The sequence below is a fragment of the Delphinus delphis genome, chromosome 2 (assembly GCF_949987515.2).
Source record: "Delphinus delphis chromosome 2, mDelDel1.2, whole genome shotgun sequence".
Lineage (NCBI taxonomy): Eukaryota > Metazoa > Chordata > Mammalia > Artiodactyla > Delphinidae > Delphinus > Delphinus delphis.
In genome coordinates this window covers 32,490,146-32,516,230 of record NC_082684.1, presented here as the reverse complement: position 1 = coordinate 32,516,230, position 26,085 = coordinate 32,490,146, and the positions used below count along the sequence as shown (strand labels likewise).

The following is a 26,085-nucleotide window of genomic DNA, read 5'->3' as shown; positions in this document are numbered from 1 at the left end:
ACAGGGCTAAAACAGGTGAGCTGCTTAGCACACACACTTCCTGGCACATCAAAAGTGCTCAAGAAATGTTAGCTATCATTCTTAATAGTGGCAGTGACCCCTTTGACCGACTTCTGCGCACCTAAGGGACAGAGGCTCTGTTAAGCTCAGATCTGAGATGGTAAGGAAGATAACGAGGCAAAGTGTGTAGGGGTCACTTGAACCAGGTAATATCCTCTTCGCAAATGCAAGCACCCCTCACTCTCACCTGGCACAGAGGTGCCGAACGCCACAAAGACAACAGCCGTGACCGAGTCCTTGAGGCCAATGGTGCAGCCGAAGTGGGAGGCCAGGTCCCCGATGATGGCTGTGAGCATGCCGATGATGAGAATGGAGACGACAAAGCAGGCCCAGCCGTGGCAGTACTCTGTGGGGGGCACGCAGGCAAAAAGCACCTTCCAGAAGACCGTTAGGAAGTGCATGACGTAGTCAAAGCAGGAGGGCAGCCTCTCCTCACCTGACTCATCCTCGTCTTCGTCCCCTGCTGCAGGCGAGACAAACAGGCCCGGGAAAGGACAGCGGGGTCAGATCCCCATTCATGAGAAAGTCCAGTCCAACCCCCATCGTAAGCATCACTGGCTGCACGGAGACTCCAGCTCTCTCCCGGGCAGCTGGCGCGGGCACCAGAAATCGGGCGGGAAATTGAAAACGAGTTGGGGTGCCCCCCTGGTCAGTTTGAATGCAGGGCACCCAGGGAGAGTGGGTGAGAGAGGACAGGGGAGTAGGAAAGGGAAGAGAAAGAGATGAAGAGAAAGGATGAGAGAACCTGAGAGGGACAGGGCAGTGGGGGAGAGAGGGAGGAGGATGGAGCAGGCACGGGGTTGCCTAGGTGAAGGAGAGTGAAATCAGCTGGGTTTCCACTCTTCACTGGACACCCGTGGGGCTCCTCTAATCTTCCTGACGTGACTGCTGCAATAACCTCGTGGTTCTGGTCATTTTCCATCCCCAGCAGGACAGCTTTCATTCCAGATCATGTGGGCATCCCGGGGAGACAGTGCCATCCTCCAAATATCCCGTGGGATGGAGCAGGGATGGGCCTGGTTTGTCCTTGCCAGGAAATGTGGGCAGAGTTGCCCATTCAGCAGTCCAGGAGGAGAGGACGTGCTGGCGCCCCGTCAAAGGCAACCTCTGTCATGTTTTGACATAACCGGTGGCAGCAGGAGTCAGGACACTTGGGTTCCAACTGCAGCTGCGCTCTGAAGAGAATCTGGAACCTGGGGTCAATCATCTTTGGTTTCTGAATCTCGGCTCCCTCATTTGAAAAAGGAGGGCGTTAGATTATGTGCCTGATATTCCGCTTATTGCCTCTATAGGGGCAAAGAAAGGTCCTCAGAGGTGGGACTGGGAGTATCTGAAGCAGGTGATAGGAAAAGAGGGGCAGCAAACGCAGCAGCAGTGGCCCTCTCTTCCTGGCTGTACTTTGGCTCTGGTGCTGGGACCTCAGGGATGTGACCCCGTGGGTTGCTATGACAACAAAGCTTCATGAAAAGAGACAAGGCCAGGAGTGCGGGGCAGTCCAGGAGGCCTCCGTGGTGCTAAGAGGCAATGCTGTGAGTGCTGGCAAGACCCCTCCCACCCCCATGCCAACCCGCATGCAGGCCTCTGGGATGCTAGCCTGTGCTGTGGGTCCCCACTGAGGAAACCTGTCACTTACTGCCGAGGAGAGGTCTGAAATCATCCAGGGCAGGGGTTTGTCAGTCAATGCAAGGTTTTTACAAACCCCAGACCCCCACATCTCTAAATCAGAAAAGGAAGACCAAATTAATAAGAGGACGGAATGATGAAAAAGAGAATTTCTTAAGTTCCTGTTCAGTACCAGACTGTGCCACTTTCTACTTTCTTTGCTGAGAAAGGTGGCAATAGTTCCCTTTTTGGTTGAGGAAGTCAAAGTACGGAGAGGATAGCTTGTCCCAGTTCACACAGTAGAACCAGGGTTTGAAACCAGAGATAGCCATGCTCTTCTAGTTACCCCATAGTTCTCTTCCAAAGTGACTCAGTGAAAAGGCAAACATCTAGGGTTAGAGCTGGGAAGACTGGCCACAGGGCCCTCCCAGAGACTGGTGAGTTGTTGACATGGCTGTGTTCTTGCTTCCCTGGAGCTGCCTGTGCCCATCTTGTGACCCTCTTACCTGCACTGACAGTGATGGCCTCCATGAACTGGTCCCTCCAGGAATGGGTCCCCACAACCAAGGCCAGGTTTGTCTTCCTGATCAGCTTGTCCACGGTAGTCTGTCAGGAAGATTAAAACTTGGAACCATGAGGTTAGAATGCTCAGAACCATTGTAGAGTCTGGTACTTCATGGGAATGAAAGCTACCCTGTACTCCAGGGGGCTCCACGTGAGTTCTGAAAGTTATGCATGGAATGGCCTTAGGGGGTATCTTCTGGCATAGTGCTTTTCTTCAGTTGTGACTGCTGACATTGGACATTTAGAGCAATACAACAGAGAATAACACTAATGATGTCGGTAAACCTAGCCTGGAGTAGTGAATTTTAGTATATTTGTTTTAAAAATACAATTAAATAGTGATGATACATTTAGGAGCTTTATAGCTCATTTATTCCATAGGCTATGTTATGTTTCCTCACAATATTCCTAAGATACACATGGCCAGCACTGTTTGCTCCACTTTACAAATGGGAAAACTGAGGCTGGGATAAGTGAGTTGTTCAGTTTCAACTTCACGTATTCAGTGGTGACATTGGAACAAGACTCCAGGTCTTCTACCTCCCACCTCATTACTTTATTATTCAATTACATCTCACGTATGGCCTGACCTTGAATTCATAGGACTCTTCAATGATGACCTCTAGTTTGGGGTGTTCACCCAATATTGGCTTTCCCATTTCTGCTATCCTCTTGGCTTCCTCTTCCTCCACAGTCAGCTTCCTGTCTGTCACCTCTGCAACAAAGCAAAATCAGACTAGCTTTAGCTCATTGGCCATTCCCTGGAAGTCTAAAGCTCAGGGTATTAGGCATGGGCAGTGGGCATACAGCAAATAGCTCTTGAGGATGAGGACTTTGTGTACTTTTTAGTGCCTTTTTCTATAAGGTGCTAAACACTTTATGATCATCAGACCATGAGAGTGTTCCTTGCAGGCCTGGGCTAAACGTTCCTCTTTTGATTTGATACCTGGGTGGGCAATCTGACCCAAGGATCTTCTGAGAAATAACACCAAGTGAAGTCCCAAGGCGTTTGGTGAGATATCGAAGAGCTGGGAACCAAAGCCAAATCTCTTGACCTTTAACAATTTTGAACTGTTGGGCATGACTGGTCAACTACTTCATATAAGAGTTCTTGGGGGTCAGAAGCACATTTTCACCCAAAGGGAATGTCCACTGGTTCCCATTAACATCTGTCTCCAACACTCTTGGGAGTGTTCTCCTCTATAAAGGAGGAAGAAGGGATATTTCCAGGAATATCTACATTTCATACTAGTGACTATTATCCTCACCATGAGAAACTTGGAAGATTTCCCCCCAAACTTCATGATTTCCAAATGAAAGATCCCCAGGATTTCTAAGGAACCAGGCACATTTCTTCTGAAACACAAATACTTGTTCAAAAACAAAACAAAAGGAAGCTCTTCCTCTATTTCCTTTTGAGGCATCCCCTGTCACCCCTCAGCATCTTAACTCAATCACCGGTGGTCCCTTCTCATGCTGAACAGTTAGACATTTTTTGCACTTCAGCTGGTGAGTCCATTTTAAGACCACTTCACCATGAAGACGCGTTTTCTAGATTAAAGTGGAATAGAGATTGTCTTTTTATTCCCCTTTGATTAGAAAATTGCTCTTGGCGTCCTGTTTCTTTCAGAGCTCGTTTAAACATCTTTCCAGCCGAGTCCACATTCTTACATGCAATTAATTCTTTTATTTGGCTCTTTGATTGCTTTCATTCCACACAGTGAATCTCCTGGGGGGAATTCTCTAGTCCTTGAAGAATCTCAAGGACAAAATGGGTCAGAGGCCAAGAAGGTCTTCTCTTCTTTTTATCTTAGGAATTTGTGACGCTTGGGGAGGGGTGAGACTTGAGCTCTCGAGGTTGCAAGGAAAAGAATTCACTGGAAAGATGATAAGCCAAGCAGAGAGTCTGTTTTCTATATGAATTTCTGAGTTGTCTTGAATGAAACTGGTAAGAGAGTATGCGGAGGATTCCTGAGCTGGCTGTTCTACTCAGCGCTTCTGGCACCGAACACAGAAGGCAATCCCAAAACGCTGGGGAGCTGTCCGTGGTGCTGTCCTCCCTTTCGTGTTGGTGACCACTTTAGGAAACAATTATTTCTCAACGATCAATGTCCTCCTGTACATTTCTATGCAGACACCCCCTAGCAGCCCGACTTCATTTAGTCCATATGAGCCTCTTATTAGTTAATTCTGAATATAAGTCTGGCTATGAAGTCAGTGATCCTAGAAGCCAGACTGCAAGCCACTCTGAATAAAAGTCTTTGGAAAAAGATGTATACGTAGATTCTTTAAAAGCATGGGTACGCTTTTCCTCTACTTGTAGCTTTTGGCACCATATTGCAATGCCTATCCTAGTAGTGACAGTATTATTCCACTCCTCCCTCCCCGACTCTCCCTTGTCATATTTTACATGTGTCACAAGAACTTTATACTGATGTAATGAGCTCTCCAGTGACTTATAAATGTACCTGTCTAACCCCTTGTCTAGCTATCAATCTAGCACTATATCCATCTGGCAGGATATTGATCTAGCCACTGACCTGTCTACCCCTGTGGTGACAGTCAGTTTTTCCTTCTAGCTCTCTGCAGAAATCTCTTTGACAAATAACCAATCCTCTATCTTTTGATCTCCCACAGCCCCACAGTACCCCACAGAGGTACTCTCTCGCTCTCTGTCTACATATATATATATATATATATATATATATATATATATATATATATATATATATATCTGTTAATTGATTGATTCACATGCCTTTAAATCAACTCTGATTTAGTATCTGGATTTGGTATCAATTCCTGCCTTTTTCTACTTCTGTAATTATCATTCCTTTACATTCAAATAGTTAATTTCTTGAGAGAGTCATAAGTCTCAAACCTAAAAGACCATAATTATTCTGATCACTTGTTTATGTAGCTCCTCTGAATTTCAAGTGTAGAGAATAAATGACAGGTGATATCTTGATATTCAGACTGACTAAACAAACTCTTGGGTCTAGGAGAAGGAGGAGGAAGGGGAAAAAGAGAGAATGAGACTATTAATAGGATGGAAGATTAAACAGATATTGGAAGAGGAAAGAGCTTGCCAGGTAAGACTGGAATAGATTGCCATGAATGTTCTACAGACATCCTCAGAAGGAAATGGGGCGATGCAGCCAGTGCTCTAACTCCCAGGTCCCTGAGCTTGGTGATGTATTTCAGATTGAACATATTTTCTCTCCGTCTTTCATCACCAGGCATTGTGAATCATGTTTGCTTGGCCACCTGGGAAAATCCAAACAAGGAGTTGAGATTTCCAGTGAATTTAAAGTCTAACCAAGGGCTCCTAAACTGCAGGTGTACAGATTGAAAGATCTAGGAAATGACACCTTCTTTTCCTGTTTTAGCTTCTACTGGTATCTGTGCCAATGTGTTAAAAGTATAATGAAGTTTAAATTAAATCACAACCTTTGGTATGTGCATATGTGTGTGGCTGGTGGAGGGGTAGAGGCAAGCATTGGAACAAAAAAGCCCAAATGTCTCCTCAGGCGAGAAGATGAGTGAAGTGGAGAACACCCAATGCTCTGACATTGAAACCCTGGGAGAAGAGTGGAATATATGGGGTTGGAGATAGTCATTATCCTATTGATATAAGAGGAAGCAAGAGGCCAGGTGAGCTGGAGTAATTTTTTCCATAAAGGGAAAATGTAGGGGTTTACCTACATATATCTTTTATTTTGGTTTGAGACTCCAAGGAGGTAAATGTCCTTACTATGTATACTGCCCCTTCCTCAAACTCAGTGTACAGCCAGCCTATGGTGACTGAGTACCAATGAATTCTGTAAGATGGTTTGCCTCTCAAATGACCTTAAAATTTTTATACATTCAAAGAACTAATGAAGTATAAAATGTTATCTTAACATATGTTGAGACATCTTTTATAGCTCACTCTGCCTGCACCAAGAGTTACAGTATTGCCAATATGCTGGAAATGCATTCCTAACTGCTCACAAAGTTGGACATTGTCTATGATTTGATTCCACTGATGCAAGCATACTCTCAAAGTAGATGTGTTTCCTACAACAGGCTCTAGACTCTGCGTGAGAATATCTCCAACATAAATTCCCCTGAATTTCTATACACAATCAGATCATTGCCCACCCCCACCCCGCCATAATATTCTAATTCTTCTTGTTGTTCATGGCACATGTGACTTCAAGGATCAATGACTAATGAACCAAAGTTCTAGAAATTTAGGTCTCTGCTGTGATGAAATGGAAGATCTTCAGGATCAATAAAATACCAGATTCCTTAAAAATTGCTTTTCATGTTCTCACAGCAGCTCCTGATTATTTCTCCCTGGACCCCTTAAGATCAAAGTATTTTCTTTCTCATCCCATCATGATCCTATTAGGAGAGTCAGCTCTGACTCTCATCCTCTCTTGCCCCACAGCATGAGATGACGGAGGAATTAAGGCTCAGGAGAAGTCTATGACCCACCATTTCTTTGGTAAGTTTTAATTCTCTTCCTGGTCTCAGAGAGGACCAGCTATGCCTTTACTCACATCCACTAAAATGGTGCTCAAGGAATGATCTACCTCCTCACAATTACTTCAGGTAGGGAAATATCTCCAAGTCCTTAGGAGAACTTGTTAGGTTAAGTTGGGCCCACAGTTCCTAGTAAATAAATCAAAGGACATTGGTCTTAAACTAAATAATGACACTGGCAAGAAGCAGAAAAAGGGGGGAAGACTCCCCTTACCTGGAGACAACAGGAGCGCTGTTTGCAAATGGGTACCAGACAGGGGAAGAAAGAAAAAGAAAGAGCATTAAGGTCCCATCTTAAAAGTGTCCCCAGGCTTTGTGGTTGCAGTAGCACGAGGAAAGCAGTGAGCTTAGTAGATGAGAACTTTGCAGGCACATGCAAAAGGCAGCAATTGGAGCATGCACAGCAGCAGCAACTGCAGCAAGGGGCGTGAACTACTGGAGAGACTGCTGAGCACCAGGGGCCTGCAGCTGCAAACTTTCTCCACACCTTCCCTGCAGCTCTGAGGGCCAGGGATAGAGGCATGAGGATGGGGGAACCAAGCGGGTGGAGAAGAGACAGAGTTGGTCATTTGTGGTCTTCTATGGGATCAGGTTATCACATCCATTCTGTAAAGGAGTGAGAAGCCAGTTATCTTGAAAACTGTATAGGTTGCAACCTGACCCAGCTCTGAGTACCCCTAAAAGAATGACCTTGTGAAAAGGTAAATCCTGCAAAATGTTTTCCTTGAATAGTGTGTTATTTTAGAGAGATAGCCTGGAGGTTGGAGGCCATGGACTCCTCCCATTCTGTATCACCTGTACCTACAAAGTCACTGCAAAGTCATTGTAATTAGTAGATGCTCATTAGAGATTTACTGTTGGTCACCTATTTTGGCAAATGTATTTTTCATAGATCCTGTGGAGCTGCATCTCTGGATGGTGTTTTGTTTCAGAAAGGACAGGCTAAGTCAGAGTCCAGATATTCTGGACCAGGGAGACTGTCATACTGAAAGCTATTGGTAGATGGAGATGACAAATACAAGGTCCCTGCATGGCCTGGGAACCATGGTTTGGTTAAAGATGTACCCAGCACAGGTCATCCCTAGCCCCTGAGTTTTCACTTATGCTAAACTCTCTTAGATTTCAAGATCCAAAAATTAAAACATTCTTGTAACATACCACATTTTCACCTTGATGGTGTCTTAGTGCGGCACCTCACTCCATGGTTCTTGTCAAATAAAAGCCTGGGAACATCCTGTTACATACTCCTGGTGCAGCTGGCGACTGAGGGAGATTGCTGAGGAAGGAGTGGGGCAGGGGGTGGGGGAAAGTGTCTGTAGATTGTTTTTTCTGAAAATCTCTAAGAATGCCACTCAGGTCTGTAATCCCATATTTACAGCCACTGAAAACACATATGGATCCAGAATCTTTATGGTACATAAGCAGGGAGAACAGCAGTTGACTTTTTCTGGTTTCTCCCATATGGAATTGCAAGGGGTAATGGATCAGTGGATCTCCTTACTACACTGAGATGATAGATAGATAGATAATAGATAGATGATAGATAGATAGATAGATAGATAGATAGATAGATAGATAGATAGCAAGAGAGCTTGTTCATTCTGCTCCTTCTATGAATCTGGACAGAAGAACCCCTCCTGCCCCCCAGGTTCCAGTGGAAACTAGAGATCCAAACACATTAGTGTATCCAGGGAGGCCAAGGGGCAGCTCTTCCAGAAAGATCCCTGCTGCCCTGGTTTTTACTCAGACATCCCTCCCAACACCAGGATCATCTTTAGCACTGTGAGAGGGCTTTAAGTCAGCTGACCTGCACCATTTGCTGGTCATGTCTACACGAATCTGAGACTTTCCACTTAGCAGTTACGGATGGGTCAGTGAGATCCAGGTAGACCAACTCTTAGTGACATGATATCTCCAGGGTGTTTTTCCTACTGTTGCTGATGAGAGAAGCTGGAGCTGAACTTTCCCCTGCATTGATCCCCAGGGTCGGGTGAGAGTCATTTATCCCTGCTCAGACATCCCAGGGACAAGCAGGAAGCAGCATAGCTCTGAGTATTTGGAAGCATTTGGGCAGCTCGTTAGGGTGAGCCCATGGATGTGGTAAGAGGGGGAGCAAACAGGCCTCATTCCTGGCGGAGAGAGCTTTCCTTTCCCACCTGAGGCTTCCAAGGTCCAGACCCAGGCCTCACATCCTTGTCCATGCTGCTCAGAGTTGCTCTCAGCTGTCCACTGCTAGAACCCAGGGCTCCCTCTATTGCAAGGCAACTGTGTTTCCTATTCATCCTCCCTTAGTCCCTCCCCCAACTTGTCCAGAGCATTTAATCTCACCTCTGAAGTCTGTTTTGTTTGCCAAGAATAGAATCTCCTATTTCAAATATAGTCCTTTACCTTTTTTTGTAATGCAATTGTCATTTTGACCATGCACACACTATACTATGTTGTACTGAATGCCTAAGACTCTCCCATGTAGCAGTGATAATGAAAAGCAATTTCCGCTGTGTAGTTTCTCACTCTGAGAACAGCAGGACATTCTGGAAATCAGGATGGGGTTTCATTTGACTCTGAATCTAGACAATCAACTTTTATGACCTTTCAACTTGTGCTCTAATGCCAAAATATGAGGAGATCTGAAGAAACTGAAAATGAACCCTATAGACAATAGAAACTGACAGAAGACTGACACCTTTCCTATTGGCACCTTCCATCTTGGCATCTTGGTCACTGGGAAGATCTGGAGTCATAGCACACCAATAGCTCGATAAAATCCTTATTTTCTCACCTACTCCCTTCCCCAGGACTGGGCTCCACCAGGACTCTGCTGGCATCTCCTTGGACAGAAAATCCAATGCAGTAAAATGGGGTCCTCAAATGAGGAGTAGCCATAGGCATTCATGTTTGGCCAAGTCTCTTGAAGACCGCAGGTTTATCTTAGGTCACTCTCTGTCCAGCTGTTGAATGGGGTTTATTGGCGAGGCAGAAAAGAAGAGTCTCTTTACTGATAGAATAAAGTCATGGATGGACTTCCAACCCATTCTTCTTGCCTGGAGAAGACTGCCTTCTTTTTAGCTACCCTGTGCGATCCTTTGTCCTGCTTTCATTTGCACATAAGTAGCTGGGACTGTGGAAATTGACGACACTAGTTTACAATGGCCTTAGGTGTCTGCTACGTCCATCCAATCATGAAGATGTGCATTAAATGCACAAGGGAGATGAGAATGAAGTAGGGCAGGTGTTGAGACAATTTCTGAAAATATTCTGGGTGGCAGGAACACAATCTGGGAAGCAAGGGAACTGGAGATTTTCTCTTTTCTTCCAGCACTCTTTGGCAATCAGACTCATGGCAACATCTTCTTAGGTGGCCAACAAGAGGATGAATAATGGAAGGCAGAGAGGGCTTCTGCCTCTCCAACAGCAGGTGTAAAACCAGTGTGGGCACAGAACTGGTCAGGTCTGGAGAGAGAGTCCCCAGAAGACAAGGGGAACTGAACAATCATTCGTGTCTGAGAAGAAGACCTGGGCATGAGCCTTTGGGAGCATAGTCGCCGAATCTCTTAGATTTGTCCTTGAGTGAGAGGCTTCATCCTGCTCTTTGCCACGTGACTATGAAGTAGCTGCAGAATCATCACCTTTTTTGACAAACAAGTAGGTCTCACCGTTCTATCCTTCATGAGGTTCCAGCAGCACATCTCTCCTGAAGGGGAGTGTGAATAACCTCCTCTTGATATTTCCCAAGAGGACTCTTACCCACATATATTCCTCCAACACTTTCAAAGTCGTAGCTTCTAATCATTTTCTTCAAGGGAAGAAATCTTTCCTTACTACTACCTTGGTTGCAATGTAATCGGTCCCTTAGGCAGGTATCCCAAGATGCAGGGCCTGAGGAAAGGAGGAGAGGAGGCCACGTCTCTGGTGTGGGATGAGGGTTATCTCAAGACCTGGGTGATACGCTCATTTGCAGATGTCAAGCCAAGGCAGACTTCTGTGAACCGTCCAACACCTGTTTCTCAGAGATCAACAACAAGCAAGCCCTTCTACTGGAGTCCCTTCCATTGGAAAACCTGTAAGACCATACTCTGGGCCTGCCCAATGTCAATCCTTTTCCAGGACCCTCCGGCTAAGGAGATTTCCATACCTGGAGTTAACTACTTTCCTTTTGCAGACTCAATTTTCTGCTTTCGGGACTGCATTATCCTAAAGTAGTCTGAATAAAGTACCCTACCTTGGGCTAGAACAGAGGTAGAGTGGGATGGGGTGGGATGTCAAGGGAAGGATGAACAGCTCAGGATTCCAGATTGCACGACTAGCTCAGAAGGCAGCTTTCTCTCAGAGAGCTCTCAGAAGTGTGGCCTCTGATAATTGGTATACCTTTCCATGTTTTGCTCTACCCAACTGTGAAATAGCCAGATAAAACACTTACCTCCATGAAGGACAAAGGGGCCCATGGGCCACTCTGCAAGTGAATAACCTGCCAAGCACTCAACGGAGGTTGGGAGATGCAGCAGAAGACTCAAAGCATCATGGCAAGACGGGCTCCAGCCCCCATCCCAGACCCTCCCCCATTCAATCCAGGCTAGAGAGTGAGGGGTGGAAGGGGAACAAGGCAGGGAAGGGGCAGAGGCATGCATCGCATTACATTCCTTTCTTTATCTTCTCCTCCCCACCCACCAAGGAGTTTGCACATTTACAGGTGACTCTGTGTGTATGGTGGGGGGCTGTGAGGATGGGGAGTGCAGGGGACATTGGTAATCAGGTAATTGGAGCACAAGGCAGAAGTAACTCATTAGGGTCATGAGGGGTTGAGGCTGCAGTGTGTCCAAAAGGTGAAAAAGGAGGACGTGGAAATAAGCTATGGCTAAGAAGGCAGAGATGATACCGAAACAGGGTAAGAGCGAGAATACAGAAGGGAAAAGAATAAAACAAGTCCATTGGTCAAAAGGAGGAAGGAGGAAAAGGAAAGAAAAGGGGGGAGAAAAAAACATAGTTTCTTTTTGTTGTTGTTGCTTTTCAACTTGTTTAAATTTTTTCTTTCTTTTTGTTGTTTTATTTCGTTTTGTTTTGTTTTTAAGAATCTCACACCTGATAGTCCACGTTCCATCCATTTCGGTTCACCAAGGACAATGAAGAAATTCTCTTGCCTTTCGTATTCCTCCTCATCTACTATTTTAACCCTTACGGTTTTCCTGTAGGGACAACAAGAGAGAGAGTGTCGACTGGGTCGGTAGATTGGTTGGTCACCCGGAGCCCAGCCTTTAAAATCATTCCCCATCACTCCTGGCACATGCAGCTCAGTGCTGCCATGGTGGCTTTTGACAGGACTTGGTGGATTGAATTGCTCTTGTGTCAAAAATGGTCTTAGCTTTTCTTATCTCCTTGGTCATAGTTGTCCTTACAGGTGAGAGGGAAAGGGAGCCAGGAGGCAAGGAAAAGTTGGCAAAGGAAGGGATCCAGAAGGACAGGAGGGAAATGGGAAGGAAAAAGGGGGCTGAAGGTGGGGAGGAGTCATTTTCGATCCTGCTGACGGTTAGTAGGAAGTGAGTTGGGCAGCACATTCCACTGGGTGTCACATGGTAATTGGCATTTCTTTGGGCAGTAGGTGAACTGCTGGCCCATCGGGGGTGACCCAGGGCTCTTCTACAACAGGAAATATGTCAACAGTATCTATCTAGGGTTTTTTTTCCCTTCCTTGTGTCTATTCCCACTTGTTATGTGGGCCTCAGAAAGAAAATCTTAAAAGGAAAGTATTTATGAGGTAGGGAAACCAGAGAGAGAGAGAGAGAAGGGAAGGAAAGAAGGCAGAATTCTATTATCTTTCTCATTCTTTATCTCACAGGGCTTTGGTGGTGGGAAGTAAAATAAATATGTATTAACCACGATAGGATGTAGTATTCCTTTAATATTTACAGCTGATGCACTCCTGAAAAATGTGGTAAAAATGATGTAAATCATCAATTCTAAATCATCTTTGGACTTCTATCATATAGCGGTGATGTGTACCAAGGCCAGCTTAAATGCTGACTACCAAGGGTCTGGTGGACATGATAATGGAGGTTTCTGTTCATTTCTGGGTATCTCAACAAAGCACAGTGTCTTTTAATAAAACCAAATCATACGGGGAAGCAAAGTTTTCTTGAAAATCACTTCCTTCCAGAGACTGGCCTGAGGCTGGCTCAGGTCCGTTGTCTTTGGCAAAGTTGCCATGTGGGCCTGGGTCTCCCTGTGTGGCTTCTCCTGTTCCTTCAGGGAACCACAGTGGTGTCAACGGGTCCTAAGAGTGAGCCCTAATTGTTATTTTCTGCTTTTTTTTTTTTTGGTTTTGTTTGTTTTATTTTTGTGGGGTTTTTTCTTTTCTCTCTCTCTCTCTCTCTCTCTCTCTCTCTCTCTCTCTCTCTCTCTCTTTTTCTTCTTTTTTGGCCTGGGACCTAAATGCTCTCTAAAGGGCAAAAAAGTGCTAACAAACATAGCCTAAAAAGTCTCATCAGAGCCTCTGATGTTCCTGTTCCATTCTGAAGACAGGCTCAGTTTTGTGCATTTGTGGTGTGTGTGTGTGTGTGTGTGTGTGTGTGTGTATGTGTGTGTGTGTGTGACCTTCTGGGCACTTTTTGGACACCTTTCCACACCTTGCTCATTGGACAAAAGACAAAGCTCACTGATTGTCGAGAAGCATTTTCTGGGACTCTCTCTTGCCCTAGATATGGTACTCGAGGGCTGTCTAAGGGATATGAGCCTGGCCTGTCTTTCCACTGCAGGGACTCTGCTGTGCGATGGGAAGGGGGTGCTTGCTCTGTGACCATGGGCATGGTCTGGAGGAGCACGATCGACAGCTCCCCCTTCCACAGTATGATCCATCCAGAAGAGGATTTTCTGACTGCCTATTGGAGGCTGGGGTGTATGGGGCCATTCAAATCAAAGGCAAAAGCTGCGACTGAGAAGTCCTGTGACTTCTTGGGGAAGCCTCACCTCAGGTCAGAATTCTCTCTCCCACTCTTCTAACTGCCTTCACACCTAGATGCCCTGCAGAGGGAAGACAGAAGACAGCAGGTAGGCCTTTGACCTAGACCTAGAACTCAAACCTGTACTTTCAGCTCAGTCAAGGTCAGGGAGAGAAAAACACACTTGCTAGCAGGGATTCCTAAAGCCTGTCTTGGGGAATGGGATGAACCACAAACAGAACCCCAATACAAATACATTGATTGTCAACATCCAGAGACTATCAGCTTAGCCCTGAGAAGAGCTGTGCCACAGATCTCTGTGCTGAGAGCTGGGCCAGTTTCCCAGGGCTGCCCTTCTGCCTGGGATTGCACTATCTTTTTCTTCCTTGTATCCTAAACCACTCAGGAGGAGCAGAGAGCCTCATATATGATACTCTCAGGGCTGTGGCTGGTGGTTTTTTCTCTCTCGCTTTTGCTCCCTTGCGTTTTTTTCCCCATATCCATCTCCCCATCCTACAAAAAACTGCCATGGGGTCTTGAGCATCCCCCTTCCAATACCATGTGACAGGCTGGCAGGTGCTAGGACAGAGCTGGGTGCAGAGAGGATAGAGGGAGAGGGAGGGGGGAAAGAGAGAAACAGAAAAGAAACAAGGGACAGTGAACCAGAGAGGCAGAAGAAAGGGGAAGAGAAGGAGACAAACGGATTGGAGAAAGGAGGAAACAGAAGAGGAGAGGAGAGTGTTAACGTTAGTGTGCAGGACAGGGTGCTACACCTTTCTGAAAACTCATATCCACCATGGGGGGGCCCATCATCTCAATGAAGTAATTCTTGTTTTTCTCATGCGCCTCATGATCAATTACCTTGATGTGAATTATTTTGCTGTGGATGGAAAAATAAGTATCATAAACAAGGAGCAGAGTGGGAGGCCAGCCAGCCAGGATAAGAAACGGAAAGAGAAAGAAACAGTGAAAAGATCTAGAAAAGTCAAAGTTTGCCCCAACACCGTAGGGACACGGAGGAGAGTGGCCACCCCAGGTCCCCTTCCAGCCCCACTGGGCTCCTCCTGGGCTTCGTGTGGCTTTATGACATGATCAGACTGGAGCTCAGGCTTTGAAGTCAATGGATCTAGGTTCTAATCCTGGATATGCTAGGTGATCTTGGACGAATTATTTCCCTGAGACACAAAGGGGTTGAATAATGTGTAAATTACACCATCTCAGGGCAGTCGCGAGAGCTACGAAATAATATACGTAAAAAGGCTCAGGCATTCAGGTTCTCCTAAAGCATTTGCTTCCTTACTCTCTCTTGCTTCTGGGGCAAGGGGGAATTTAAAACATTTTTTTTTCTTTTGAAATTAGCTGATACCGACTTGAAAGTTGTATTTTATAGAAAGGGCAGCGTGGGGGGGGGGGGCGCTGCAGTTGGAGCCTGTCCCTTTCTCTGTGGTGGTGGCTATCACAGGGAAGCCAGGAGGGCCATTTGGCTCAAGTCACACCTTCTGGTAATTCACAGCAGGCATCGAACACTACTGACCTGATCTCCAAATGAGCTTCTGCACTCAGAGGAACACACTGGCTGGATCACAGGAACTCTAGGGCTCTCTGAACTATGATTAGTTCATAAATCCTACAATGATCTTGTGACTAGCACAATTATGTTTTTTCTTTGTGTTAAAAGGAGTTGTTCTGTTAATTTAAACATTGAAAATTATAAACCAAGCCAGGAACCCTGTTTTGCATTTCTTTACTTTAGAAAAATGTATTACTAGGAGCTTTAAAAACAGAGGTGGACCTGAGCTTCTCCCAGCCTTTGCTAGATGAGGGGGACATTTCCGGATCAGACCCCGGACAAGATGTTTAAAGGTCTCTCCCAGAGGGTGTGAGACATTGCCGGACGGGGGTGGGCATGGAGCTGAGGCTCCCCTCAGCGGTGGGAAAGAAGGGGCCACGCAGAAGCCCTGCTCAGCTGCCCACGGGCACGCACACTTTCGCACACGGATGCCCCGAGCGAGGCCTGCCCTTTGTTGAGAAGACCAAGGCCTTCCGCTCCAGCATTTATTCTTTCGTATAAAGTAGGAATATTGCTACATTCTGACTTGGAACAAACTCTCAGCTCTCCCGTGTTTCCCAAGTCACCGTTAGAGCTTTGCATGTCGACAGAGCTTCTGTCGGCCACACTGTCGATCCTGTAGAACAAGATGTGGGTCCGTCGCTCCTGAAGTGAATGTAAGAGCAGTTACTAACCCACCCAGCTCCCGCCACCCCAGGGCTTCAGAAACAGACTCCAAACCCTCCTCACTTGCTACACCCACCCCCAGTCACAGGAAAACCTGGCTGGTCACCAGAGATCGTGTGAGTGTCCCGCCTCTGAAAGGCCACAATACTTTGGCCTTCCCTCCTCCAGGGCCATGGCACTGGGATGGGAGACTGCGACCTGGGATCAAACCCAGCCCCCTCCTGGGCCTCAGGCAGCATGCTAAAGCTCGCCAAGTCTCATTTGTAAAGTGGAATACTAATACCTCTTCATAGCGTTCTTAATTGAGAAAATGCATGCAAAGCACTTGGCAAGGTGTACGTTTCCTCGTAAATATTTAATAAATAGCAACTATCATTACTAAGAGTAATATGACCCCAGTCTGGTGGTTTGAGAGTAACATGTAAAGAAATCTTTTCATCTCCAGTCACTGAGTCAGAGAATAAAAGGAAATCAAGCAATAGAACTGGTGACCCAAGAGGTGGTACAGGCTGGAAATAGATGTCAGGTCAAGAAAGAATTGGATAAACCAGGATGGGAGATCCCAAATGGGTTCTTAGAGGGGCTTGGCATGTTAAAGGTGGTAGCATGGAGACAGACGCTTATATTCTCCCCAAATCTGGTTTTGTGCCCCTGTCAGTGACAAGCTCTGGGTTGGACACACCCCACGTCAGACACAGCACGGCTTGTGCTTGTTTGATTTTTAGTGAACAGATAAACAGAAGGAGAGAAGCCACTGACAACTTGGTTGAAGACAGGGAAATGAGGCCAGGCATTAAGCAGTGGCAAGAGAAACTTAGGTGAGCTAGGTGGAACCCCCAGCTGGAGGGCATCATGCGTGGGGGAGGTGTGGTGTGAGCCTCCCTCCCTGAGATGGCTCGTGCGGAAGGCACCACATCTGTTTGGGCTTAGGGTGTTACCTTGCCCGGAGAAACCCGAGAAAGTTCGCAGTTCTGCTCAAACCACACGTGAGGCCACAAGAACATTTAAATTTATTAAGAGTCACCAGCCAGGTCTCGCGTTCTCTTTCCAAACATGTTCTCCCCCATTTCAGTCGATGATACCATCATCTATCCAAACCCAGAATCACCCAAATCCTTCCTCTCCCTCATCCCTCCCCATCACCAGCCCGACACCCATCTCTGACCCTAAAACATTTAATGCGCCCATTCTGCTATCAAGACCTAGATCAAAGCACTATTACCTCTCCCTTGGACTTCACAACAGCCTCCTAAGAGGTTTTCCTGCTCCTGACTCTGCCCTCTTCCTTAAATCCCTTCCCTAAATGACAACCAGGGTTATCTATTGAAAATAAAATCCAGGTCCTATCACGCCTCATTAATTGGAATAAATACAAAGTCTTTACCACTGCCTATAGGATCTTGTATAACCCAACTTAATTCATCACGTGGTCCATGCTTATCCTCGTCCTTTTGGTTGTCTCATAAACATTCCTTCCTCGGTGTGGCCTTCCATGGCCACGTTATCTCTTTGGGTCTCCCTCCCCACCATGCCCATCTCTCCAACCTGGGTCACCTTCTATCATGTTCCATCATGTTATTTCCTCAGCTCATTCCCTTCAGTGCACCGATCACAGCCCAAAGTCAGCTGGGTAGGTTATTAACTTACTTGTTTACAGCCTATCTGTCCACATTACAGTGTAAGCTCCCTGAGGACAGGAGCATGTCTTTCTTACTTGCCACTATAGTCCTAGTGCCTGGTGTAGAGGAGGCCCTCAATCATATCTTCCCAAGTGACTTGCTAGTGGCGAATTTCTAACGCATTAGAAATTCACAAAATTTCTAATTTCATGAAATGAATCTGAAATTCATGAAATTAATCATGAAGCTGAAACTTCATGAAATAACTCTACTCTGCCTTTTCACAGTAAAAATGTAACTTATTAGGAACAAAAAATATACTGAAGGCTACTTTGATGGAATGACTAAGCATTCTCAGTGGCACAAAGAGGCCAGAAGCCCAAATGTCATTGAACTACACCCTCAGCGTACTTAACCTACTCTATTTGTCCAGTCTTCAGGAGCTCTCTCCAACAGCAAGCCGGGATCTAACTCATGGGTTTAGGCTAGGGCTTTTGAGCCCCGTATCTCTCCTATTCCCAATTCCTCCTTCTGCCCAGTGGCAGTTACTAAATGGTCATGGGGTCAGACCATCCCAAGCAGCTGCTCCTAAGAGCCAGTAATGCTTTCAGAGGCTCTAGGCCTGCACCTGCCTCTCCTCCGAGCCTTCTGTGGAAGGAGGTTCCAAAGCATGCAGCGTTCCCAGCTAAGACCTAACTGTGCTGCCTGGAAAAGATGCCCCCAGGAGCTCGCCCACCAGCAACCTGGAAGGGATTAGGAAACACGTTTGTGGGCTTCCTGGCTGGCCTCTCAGAACATTCCTTTCTACGAGGACACCCAATTCCAAATCAGGACTTGTGAATTTCACTTTACACAAGGAAGGAATCTAATGTAATATATGCATTTACGCTGCCTTCAGCACCATGAGAACCTTCTTATTTCATCCTTACTTCAGCCACGTAAACTAGGTATTATTCCTTCCACTTTAAATAGGAGGAAAGGGAAACTAACACACCATTGTAAAGCAATTATACTCCAATAAAGATGTTAAAAAAATAAATAAATAAAGATGAGAAAACAGATGCTCAGAGAGGTTAAGTAACTTTCCCAGAGTCACACAGCTAGTAAACAGCAGAGTTGGGATTTTGGCATATGTCCCCTATTATTCCTATAGCTTATTTTGTACAAGCGGGTGGGTAAACTCTGGCTGCCATTCCCAAGCTGTGGCCACAGTAAGAACCCTAGAATTCTCCCATTTAAACTCAGGCAGCATAGGCAGGTAATAAAGGGATCTGCCTCTGCTTTGCGATGTGAGTAGCTGGCTTCTTAACCCTTTGGCCCTTCCTTGCTGGAAATAATCTCTAAAGAATCTCTGACTTGGTGACCTCTTCCCTCCTGATTTCCACTAAATTACTCTTCACCCCATCAACAAAGGTTCCTTTTCATCATTTCTAAATTTATCCCGAGTGTTCCAGGCCACCTAATGCTCACAAAGCTTCCTTGACCTGGGGCTGCAGGACGGAGCTGGCAGCAGAACTGTCAGCCTTTCTGTGGGAGCTTCCAGAAGGCTCACATCCGTGTTGGGTTCTTCTTTTAGTCCTTTTTATCTCCCTAGTTGGTGCCAGCAGCCCCCATCTCTTGCTTTGTCAAGTTTCTGGCTTTGAACCAGGGCTGAAAAAGCCCTCCCACCTCCAATCGCAGCCTGACAACCCAACACTGACCCTCCCCAGACCCCGACCGAGGTCTGGGGAAAAAGCTCCACATCTCACGAGAAGGCTTAGGATGCTTTCGCTGATCTTTCTCTTGAACATAGGTGTGGCATAGGGTCCCCGAAAACAGCGCTTCTCAAACATTGGTGTGCATATGTTTTCCCTGGGAATCTTGTTAAAATGTAAATTCTGATTAGGTAGGTCTGGTGTGGGGCCTGAAAGTCTGCATTTCTAACAAGTAACCTGGGTATTCCTATGCTGCTCGTCCAGGGCCCAGCACTTTTGGGGGGATTCTCTCTGACTCTACTAAAAACTTAGGGAAAAGGAGGCAGCTACTCAAAAACGACTGCCAGTCAGGGAGAGGGGGGCTGGAATCAAAGTGCAGCATTTCAGCCAAAGACTGGAGTTAGGTCCATTCTGACACTACATTTTGAGAGGGAAATTGGAGCGCACCCAGAACAGGGAGACTAAGATGATGAAGAGTCTAGAAACCATGTTTCAAATGAATTGACTAATATTTATATCTTTTTTTTTTTTTTTTTTTTTTTTTTTTTGTGGTACGCGGGCCTCTCACTGTTGTGGCCTCTCCCGTTGCGGAGCACAGGCTCCGGATGCCCGGGCTCAGCGGCCATGGCTCACGGGCCCAGCCGCTCCGCGGCATGTGGGATCTTCCCGGACCGGGGCACGAACCCGTGTCCCCTGCATCGGCAGGCAGACCCTCAACCACTGCACCACCAGGGAAGCCCTATCTGACTGCTATTTAATAGTGCTTCCTTTATGCCAGGCACTGTTCTATTCTGGCACTTTAGTTATATTAAATAATTCAATCTTCACAACAAACCCATAAGGTAGGTACATGTCAGGCAAGGTGCATACATCACCTCATTTAGTTAGTCTTCACCATAACCCATGTAGGTAGGTACTGTTTTTATCCCCATTTTATAGATGAGGAAACAGAGGCCCAGAAAAGTTGAGACTAGCCCAAGGTCACAGGTAAATGAGCGGCAGAGCTGGAATTTGAACTCAGACAGTGTGGCTCTAAAGACTGAGCTTCTAACTGGGATGTGATATGTGAATCCGGAGGAGAGATGTCTCCTGAGGGAGATGGCGCCCACTCCAAATGGTTCTGGGGCTGTCACAAGTGGTTCGTCCAAAGGACTGAGTCCATTGAAGGGGAGGCAGAATTCAACTCTACCACCTACCATTACATCAAAGAGATGAACTGATTTCAAAGGGAGTTATCTCCCCTTTCCTGGTGGCTAGGGTGATGACCATGCATGAAAGAGGCTGTGGAAAGGATTCTGCGTGCTACAGGAGATCAAGGAGATGACCTGTAAAGAAAGGTCGACACCCAGTGGTATGCTGGTAAACGTACTCATTGGAAAAAAAAAAGGAGCCCTGATTTGGGGTGATGCCTTCCATGGTGTAAATACTGCCACTATAGTCAATTTTAAGGTACTAATAGTTTGAACAACCAGCTTGCAAAAATCTTCAACACTTAACAATCAGGTCTCATGAACTGGTAGGAGCCAGTTCCAGCTGACCACTGACAGTGTCAGCTTCTGCCAACACGTTCGAGAGAGGTGTTGAGAAAAGGTAGTTCTGATCGATTTACAAATTATTTTAGCACATGCTAGTGTTTGCTTAAAATGGGTAGCTATCTGAATGAGCTTGTTCAAACAGGCCTTTGGGGGAAAAAAAAAAAGGCTCAAAGATTTGGCTTTTAAAAGGAATGTGGGTGGGTGACGAGGCTGTGGTAGATTGAATTTCTAAAATGTCCCCTCTTAGGTGGAGCCACTGCCAGTGGCTGTGGACTGCGCCCTCGGCTCCACTTGCATGATGGTCCTTGTTGTGGTTTGGTTTTATTCTGAGGAAAATATCCTGCGGTAAATTTTAGTCGACTGCAGCTAATTTGTTTTAGAGGAATTTTGTTGAAAAGAAAAGGATCATTCTGAACTTTGCAATGACCCCTTATACATTTTCTGAAAACGAAAATGATCAGCCATGTGAAAAGGTTTTTCAAGGAGGATGTCTGCATTTTATGAAAAGCCAGAAGTTATTACAGGAAAGCAGTTGCTGAATCTTTCAAAAATACTTGATCATGCACAAACTGTAAGAATTTTTTCTCTTAAACTGGAAATAAATCTATATCTGGGGCTTCCCTGGTGGCGCAGTGGTTGAGAGTCCGCCTGCCGATGCAGGGGACGCGGGTTCGTGCCCCGGTCCGGGAAGATCCCACATGCCGCGGAGCGGCTGGGCCCTTGAGCCATGGCCGCTGAGCCTGCGCGTCCGGAGCCTGTGCTCCTCAACAGGCCACAGCAGTGAGAGGCCCGCGTACCGCAAAAAAAAAAAAATCTATATCTGTTAGAAACAATGTAGCCAAAAGATGTGAATCTGAAGAATTTTGTTGCCAATACTTTATAGCAAGTATAGGAACCAAAGTGATTTGAGTTTGTAAAAGTGCAAAATAGTATGAACAAAATTTGCACTCTACCAGATTTGAACATCTAGTGAGATTCACATTCATACTAAGTTTTTAGCATTGTGTTCTTCTGAATTCATTTTTTACTTTTATTATAGGTTCAAAACCAATAAAAAAAAGTCCCATCTTACACAACATTGTAAATCAACTATACTTCAATGAAAAAATAAATAAAATAAAATGTCCCATCAGAGATGTTCTGCCCTAATCCCTGGAGCCTGTGAATATGATACCACCTCCATAATGTTATGTGATATGTTAAGTTATACGATACAGTTGACCTTAAAATAGGGAGATTATCCAGGTGGGCCTGACCTAATCACAGGGGTCCTTAAAAGCAGAGAGCTTTTTTTCTGGCTGAAGAAGAGGAAGCCAGAGGGATTCATGCATGAATCCCTTTGAAGCATGAGAAGAACTCAATGTACTGTTTCTGGTTTCAAGATGAAGGGCATCACATGAGGAGGAATGCAGGCAGCCTCAAGGAGCAGAGTGGTCCCTGGATGACAGACAGCAAGGATGGGGGCCCTTAGACCCAAAGCCAAAAGAAATTGGATTCTGCCAACGCCCTGAATGAGCTTGGAAGCAGACACTTCCCCAGTTTCCAGATAAGAGCCCAGCCACCCAAACTTTGATTTCAGCCTCGCGAGACCCTGAGCAGAGAACTCAGCCATGGCCATGCCTGGACTTCTGAGCTATAGAACTGTGAGATAGGTATTGTGTTACAGCTCTAGGTTTATGACACATTGTTTCACAGCAATAGGCAACGAATATGAAAGGCTTTTAAAATTTTATAAAGTCAGGAACTGAGCCAGAGAATCTCTTAGAACTGTCTTGCAGTGTCTATTTTGTAATCAGACTATGTCGTCCTGGTGGCGGGGCCACTGTTAGGCTCTAAGGCGCCTTTGTGAAAAACTGAGAAAAGATACAGCCCTGGAGATACACAGCTTGGTGAGCAGAGAGCGCCTTCCTCCGGCTTGCAGAGCAGCATGTCAGGGCACTGGACTTGGTGTGGAGAGTGCTGGCTAGATTTTCAGCCTCTACTTAAGGGTCTTTATGCAGTGCACAACCTGCACCACTGTACATGGCAGTCCTGCTTGGCAGACTTTTGCCTGATTCATTAAGCCACACACGTGCCTGAACCAACAAGAATATGGGAGGCAGAGACATGGATTTCATTGAAGAACTTTCTGCAACCTGGGGGAGTGGCCAGGGAGGTACAGAGTGGGAGGGAAGGATATCTGGGTCTGTAAGGAGGAGCGTGCACAAATGACTTTGCTGCTTTGGCATCTATTCTGGACCCTTCTGATGAGCCCGCTGCTGCTTGCAACTTCTCCATACCTACGACTAGCTGTGCCGATTGGGGAAAACCCACAAGGATGTGGCTTCCCCTAGGCAAAATGCAGGAACATTCTGTCTCCACTGACAATTAAGACCCGACCGCTGGGCAAGTCGAGGGGTGCGCACCCACATATCTGAGGGCTTGACGTGCATTCTGTCCATTTGGGAATGTCTGGGCTCATCACGGGGCACCGTAACCCATGACCGATTCCTTTGCTCTCCTAATCCCCACTTTTCCCACACCTGAAGAGCGAGCCTCTTACCCGTGGCTAAAGGGAAAAGGACATCTGAAATGACTGTATGATTATGAACCTAAGGCTTCAGGGTATGGTCAGAGGCAAAATGGTGCCAAAAATCCCAAAGGGGCCACTCATTCTGTTTCCCAAAGTTCAGGGCAAAATGAGGAAACATTTTAATTTCTTAGGTCTTCTAAACAGGCAGCCTTTCTTTTGAAGGCTGTCATGCCTCACAGAGCAGCTCTACAGGGTAGAAAAGATTTGAAATCACACATTTTTATCTCTCTACCTTTTCATAGAGGATAAAGACTGGACCCTTCATTCCAGGAATTAGATGCTCTCTGTAATGTCCATCCATACATCCACCCACCCACCCACTCATTATTGATCAAAAGCCTGTTCCCACTCTCATGGAGCTTATAGTCTAGTGGTATGAACATTTCCAGAAAGTACCCTTTTGCCCCTGACCTTTGCTTTTATGGCATTTCCGTGGCATAGGAGGCAATATTAAGAAATGTAGTGCCTCAGTGGAGGGCATCAGCTTACGTTCCTCAGGCAGCTCAAGTCCGTCTTGCTTTGAGTATACCGCAAACCTCAAGGAGGCTCCTAAGCTTGACTATTTCTCACGGCCACCACGCAAAGATAAAAGTCTCTTGTGTGCACTTGCTCACACACATGGGAAAGAGTGTGTTCCTCCATCGTCTAACTACAATGTCTCTGCTAGGAGAAGAGTGCTCTTCAAATCACAATAAAGATTTCTCCCCCTCTTTGCTGCCCTGTGGTGGGGAGTGCTTCATATTCCTGATTGTGTGTGTGTGTGTGCATATGAGTGGGGCTATGACGGGGTGGGGTGAGGGTAAGGAACGTTCCACTGTACACTAGAGGGAGAATCTGGCCTTCTTGAAAGTAATCTCTGTAGGGGCCTTGCTTAGTTATCCTCAAAGGGGAATTAAATTTCCAATCCCCGTGGCAGTGGACATGTGTGGGTCTCAGTTCCATATGTGACTCAGTTACCTACAGGCCTATTTGGGTTCCAAGTGTGCCCTGCCTCACCCCAAGAGAGTGGGGTGGAGAGAGAGGACGATTCACAGCTCCAATCCTCTTCCTCTTCTAAGTCAACAGGGGGAGTAAAAAAAAAAAAAAAAAACCCACCGATGATCTGGGAATAAACCACTTCTGCGTCTTGAAATTGATAAATCCCTTTCTTGGAAAGGTAGTGAGAATAATCTAGAAAATCATTTTTTTAACAGTGTGTCTGCTCCAGGTCTGAAGAGAACAAGTGACTGGTTATCCGATTCATGGCTTTGGAGATACTGGGTCTCACTGTCTTGTTTTCTCTCTCTGCTGGGGATCTCATTTTTTCAGAATGATTTTGATCCAAGCAGAAAGGAGAGAAGTTTGTACTGTAAAGATGTGAAAATTCAGGTCCAAGAAAAAGCTTCTAAAAATTAGAAAGAGAGAAGAGCTGGCTCCTCAGGACCTGAGTCAAACCCAGTCAAAGCTCTGCCTTCCACCTCACATCCCTGTGCACTCGAGCGCTTATAAAGCCCATCCTTCCGGTGGATAATTTCTAGAGATCCCAGTGAATAGCAAGTCCAGGAAAGATGACTGTTCCAGGTCTGGGTAGAGAAACTCCTCCAATTAGTGACTTAAGTACATGGAAGATGAGCTGATTCTACAAGCGTTTTGTTGACTGAATCGATCCAGTACTAAGCTAAGGCAGAGCTGCAGCATTCCATCCGTTCACGTAGAGAGCAACAGGAATGCTGGCCCTGGGGCTGTGCGATGCAGTGGCCCTGGATGAGAGGAGAGCATCCAGGTTATCTGTCAACCATTGTCACCATTTTTGGTGCATTGCATTGTGCGTCCCAAAAGGGTTGTCAGAAATTTCTGCCTATAAGACTTTTTTAAAAAAAAGACTAGCTGACTTTTTAATTTTATTTTGGCCGTGCAGCATGCGGGATCTCAGTTCCCCTACCAGGGATCGAACCCGTGCCCCCTGCAGTGGAAGTGCAGAGTCCTAACCACTGGACAACCTGGGAATTCCCTGCCTGTGAGATGTCTAAATGACTTGTTTTCCAGTTCAGGGTTCTTCCCTTCTTCTACCTGCCAAAAAGCAAATTCTTGTTTTGCACCACCTAGAAAGAAGGCGGGGCCCAGGCTCTCAAAGGGTTGGAGTCGGCAGGGCTGAGTCCTGGCCCCAGCTCAGGGCAGCAGTGCTGAGCACTGTACCCTCCACTCCAACGTGAGGACCTAGCCTATTGCTAACTGGTGATCTTGGCAGGAACATAGTAGGCAAACTTCTCGAGGAATAGAGTCTGAAATCTGCAGGTGAGCTTTTCCCAAGGGTGAGGGGAATGGAAATCCTATTTGCTTTGTGTTAAAGGTCTGAAGTGCTGCTAATGGTCAATACAAGAGGCTGATACAGAATCGTGTAACAGATCCAGGGCTAGAACCGGGATGAGGCAAGCAAGGGAGAGGTGCAAAAGTTAAGGGTCCACCAGGCAACTCAGTAATCAAGATAAGTAATATTTTATTGCAACATTTTAAAAAAATAAGAATTAATGTAAAAAATCCGTAATGAACAAAATACCAAAATTATAAATAAAGACAGGACCCACCCTGTACTTGCATGACTCACCTCACCCGAATCCTAATTCATTCCAGGGGTCATTTGGTGCCTTGTGGGATAACGGAGAGGGTGTTAGGCTTGGAAGCAAACGACGGGAGTTTGAATTCTGCTGCTGCTTCTTATTTGCTGTCTTCTCCTAAGGCATTCACCCTCTCTGCGCCTATACAGG

General features: G+C 46.1%; 1 protein-coding gene across 4 annotated transcripts in view; it reads right to left on the bottom strand.

The window, feature by feature from the left end:
* Nucleotides 1–26,085, bottom strand: part of SLC8A3 (solute carrier family 8 member A3) — a 128,667-nt gene that overhangs the window by 3,616 nt on the left and 98,966 nt on the right. The window contains exons 2-6 of one of the 4 annotated variants that reach the window (XM_060004321.1): nucleotides 14,459–14,565; nucleotides 6,971–6,988; nucleotides 2,817–2,941; nucleotides 2,169–2,268; nucleotides 248–523 (exon numbers count right to left, since the gene is read on the bottom strand). In XM_060004321.1, the coding sequence (XP_059860304.1) occupies nucleotides 248–523; nucleotides 2,169–2,268; nucleotides 2,817–2,941; nucleotides 6,971–6,988; nucleotides 14,459–14,565 (626 nt within the window). Of the gene's footprint in view, nucleotides 1–247; nucleotides 524–2,168; nucleotides 2,269–2,816; nucleotides 2,942–6,970; nucleotides 6,989–11,832; nucleotides 11,937–14,458; nucleotides 14,566–26,085 lie in introns of all 4 variants that reach the window. The other 3 variants (XM_060004322.1, XM_060004319.1, XM_060004320.1) reach the window with 3 other exon arrangements.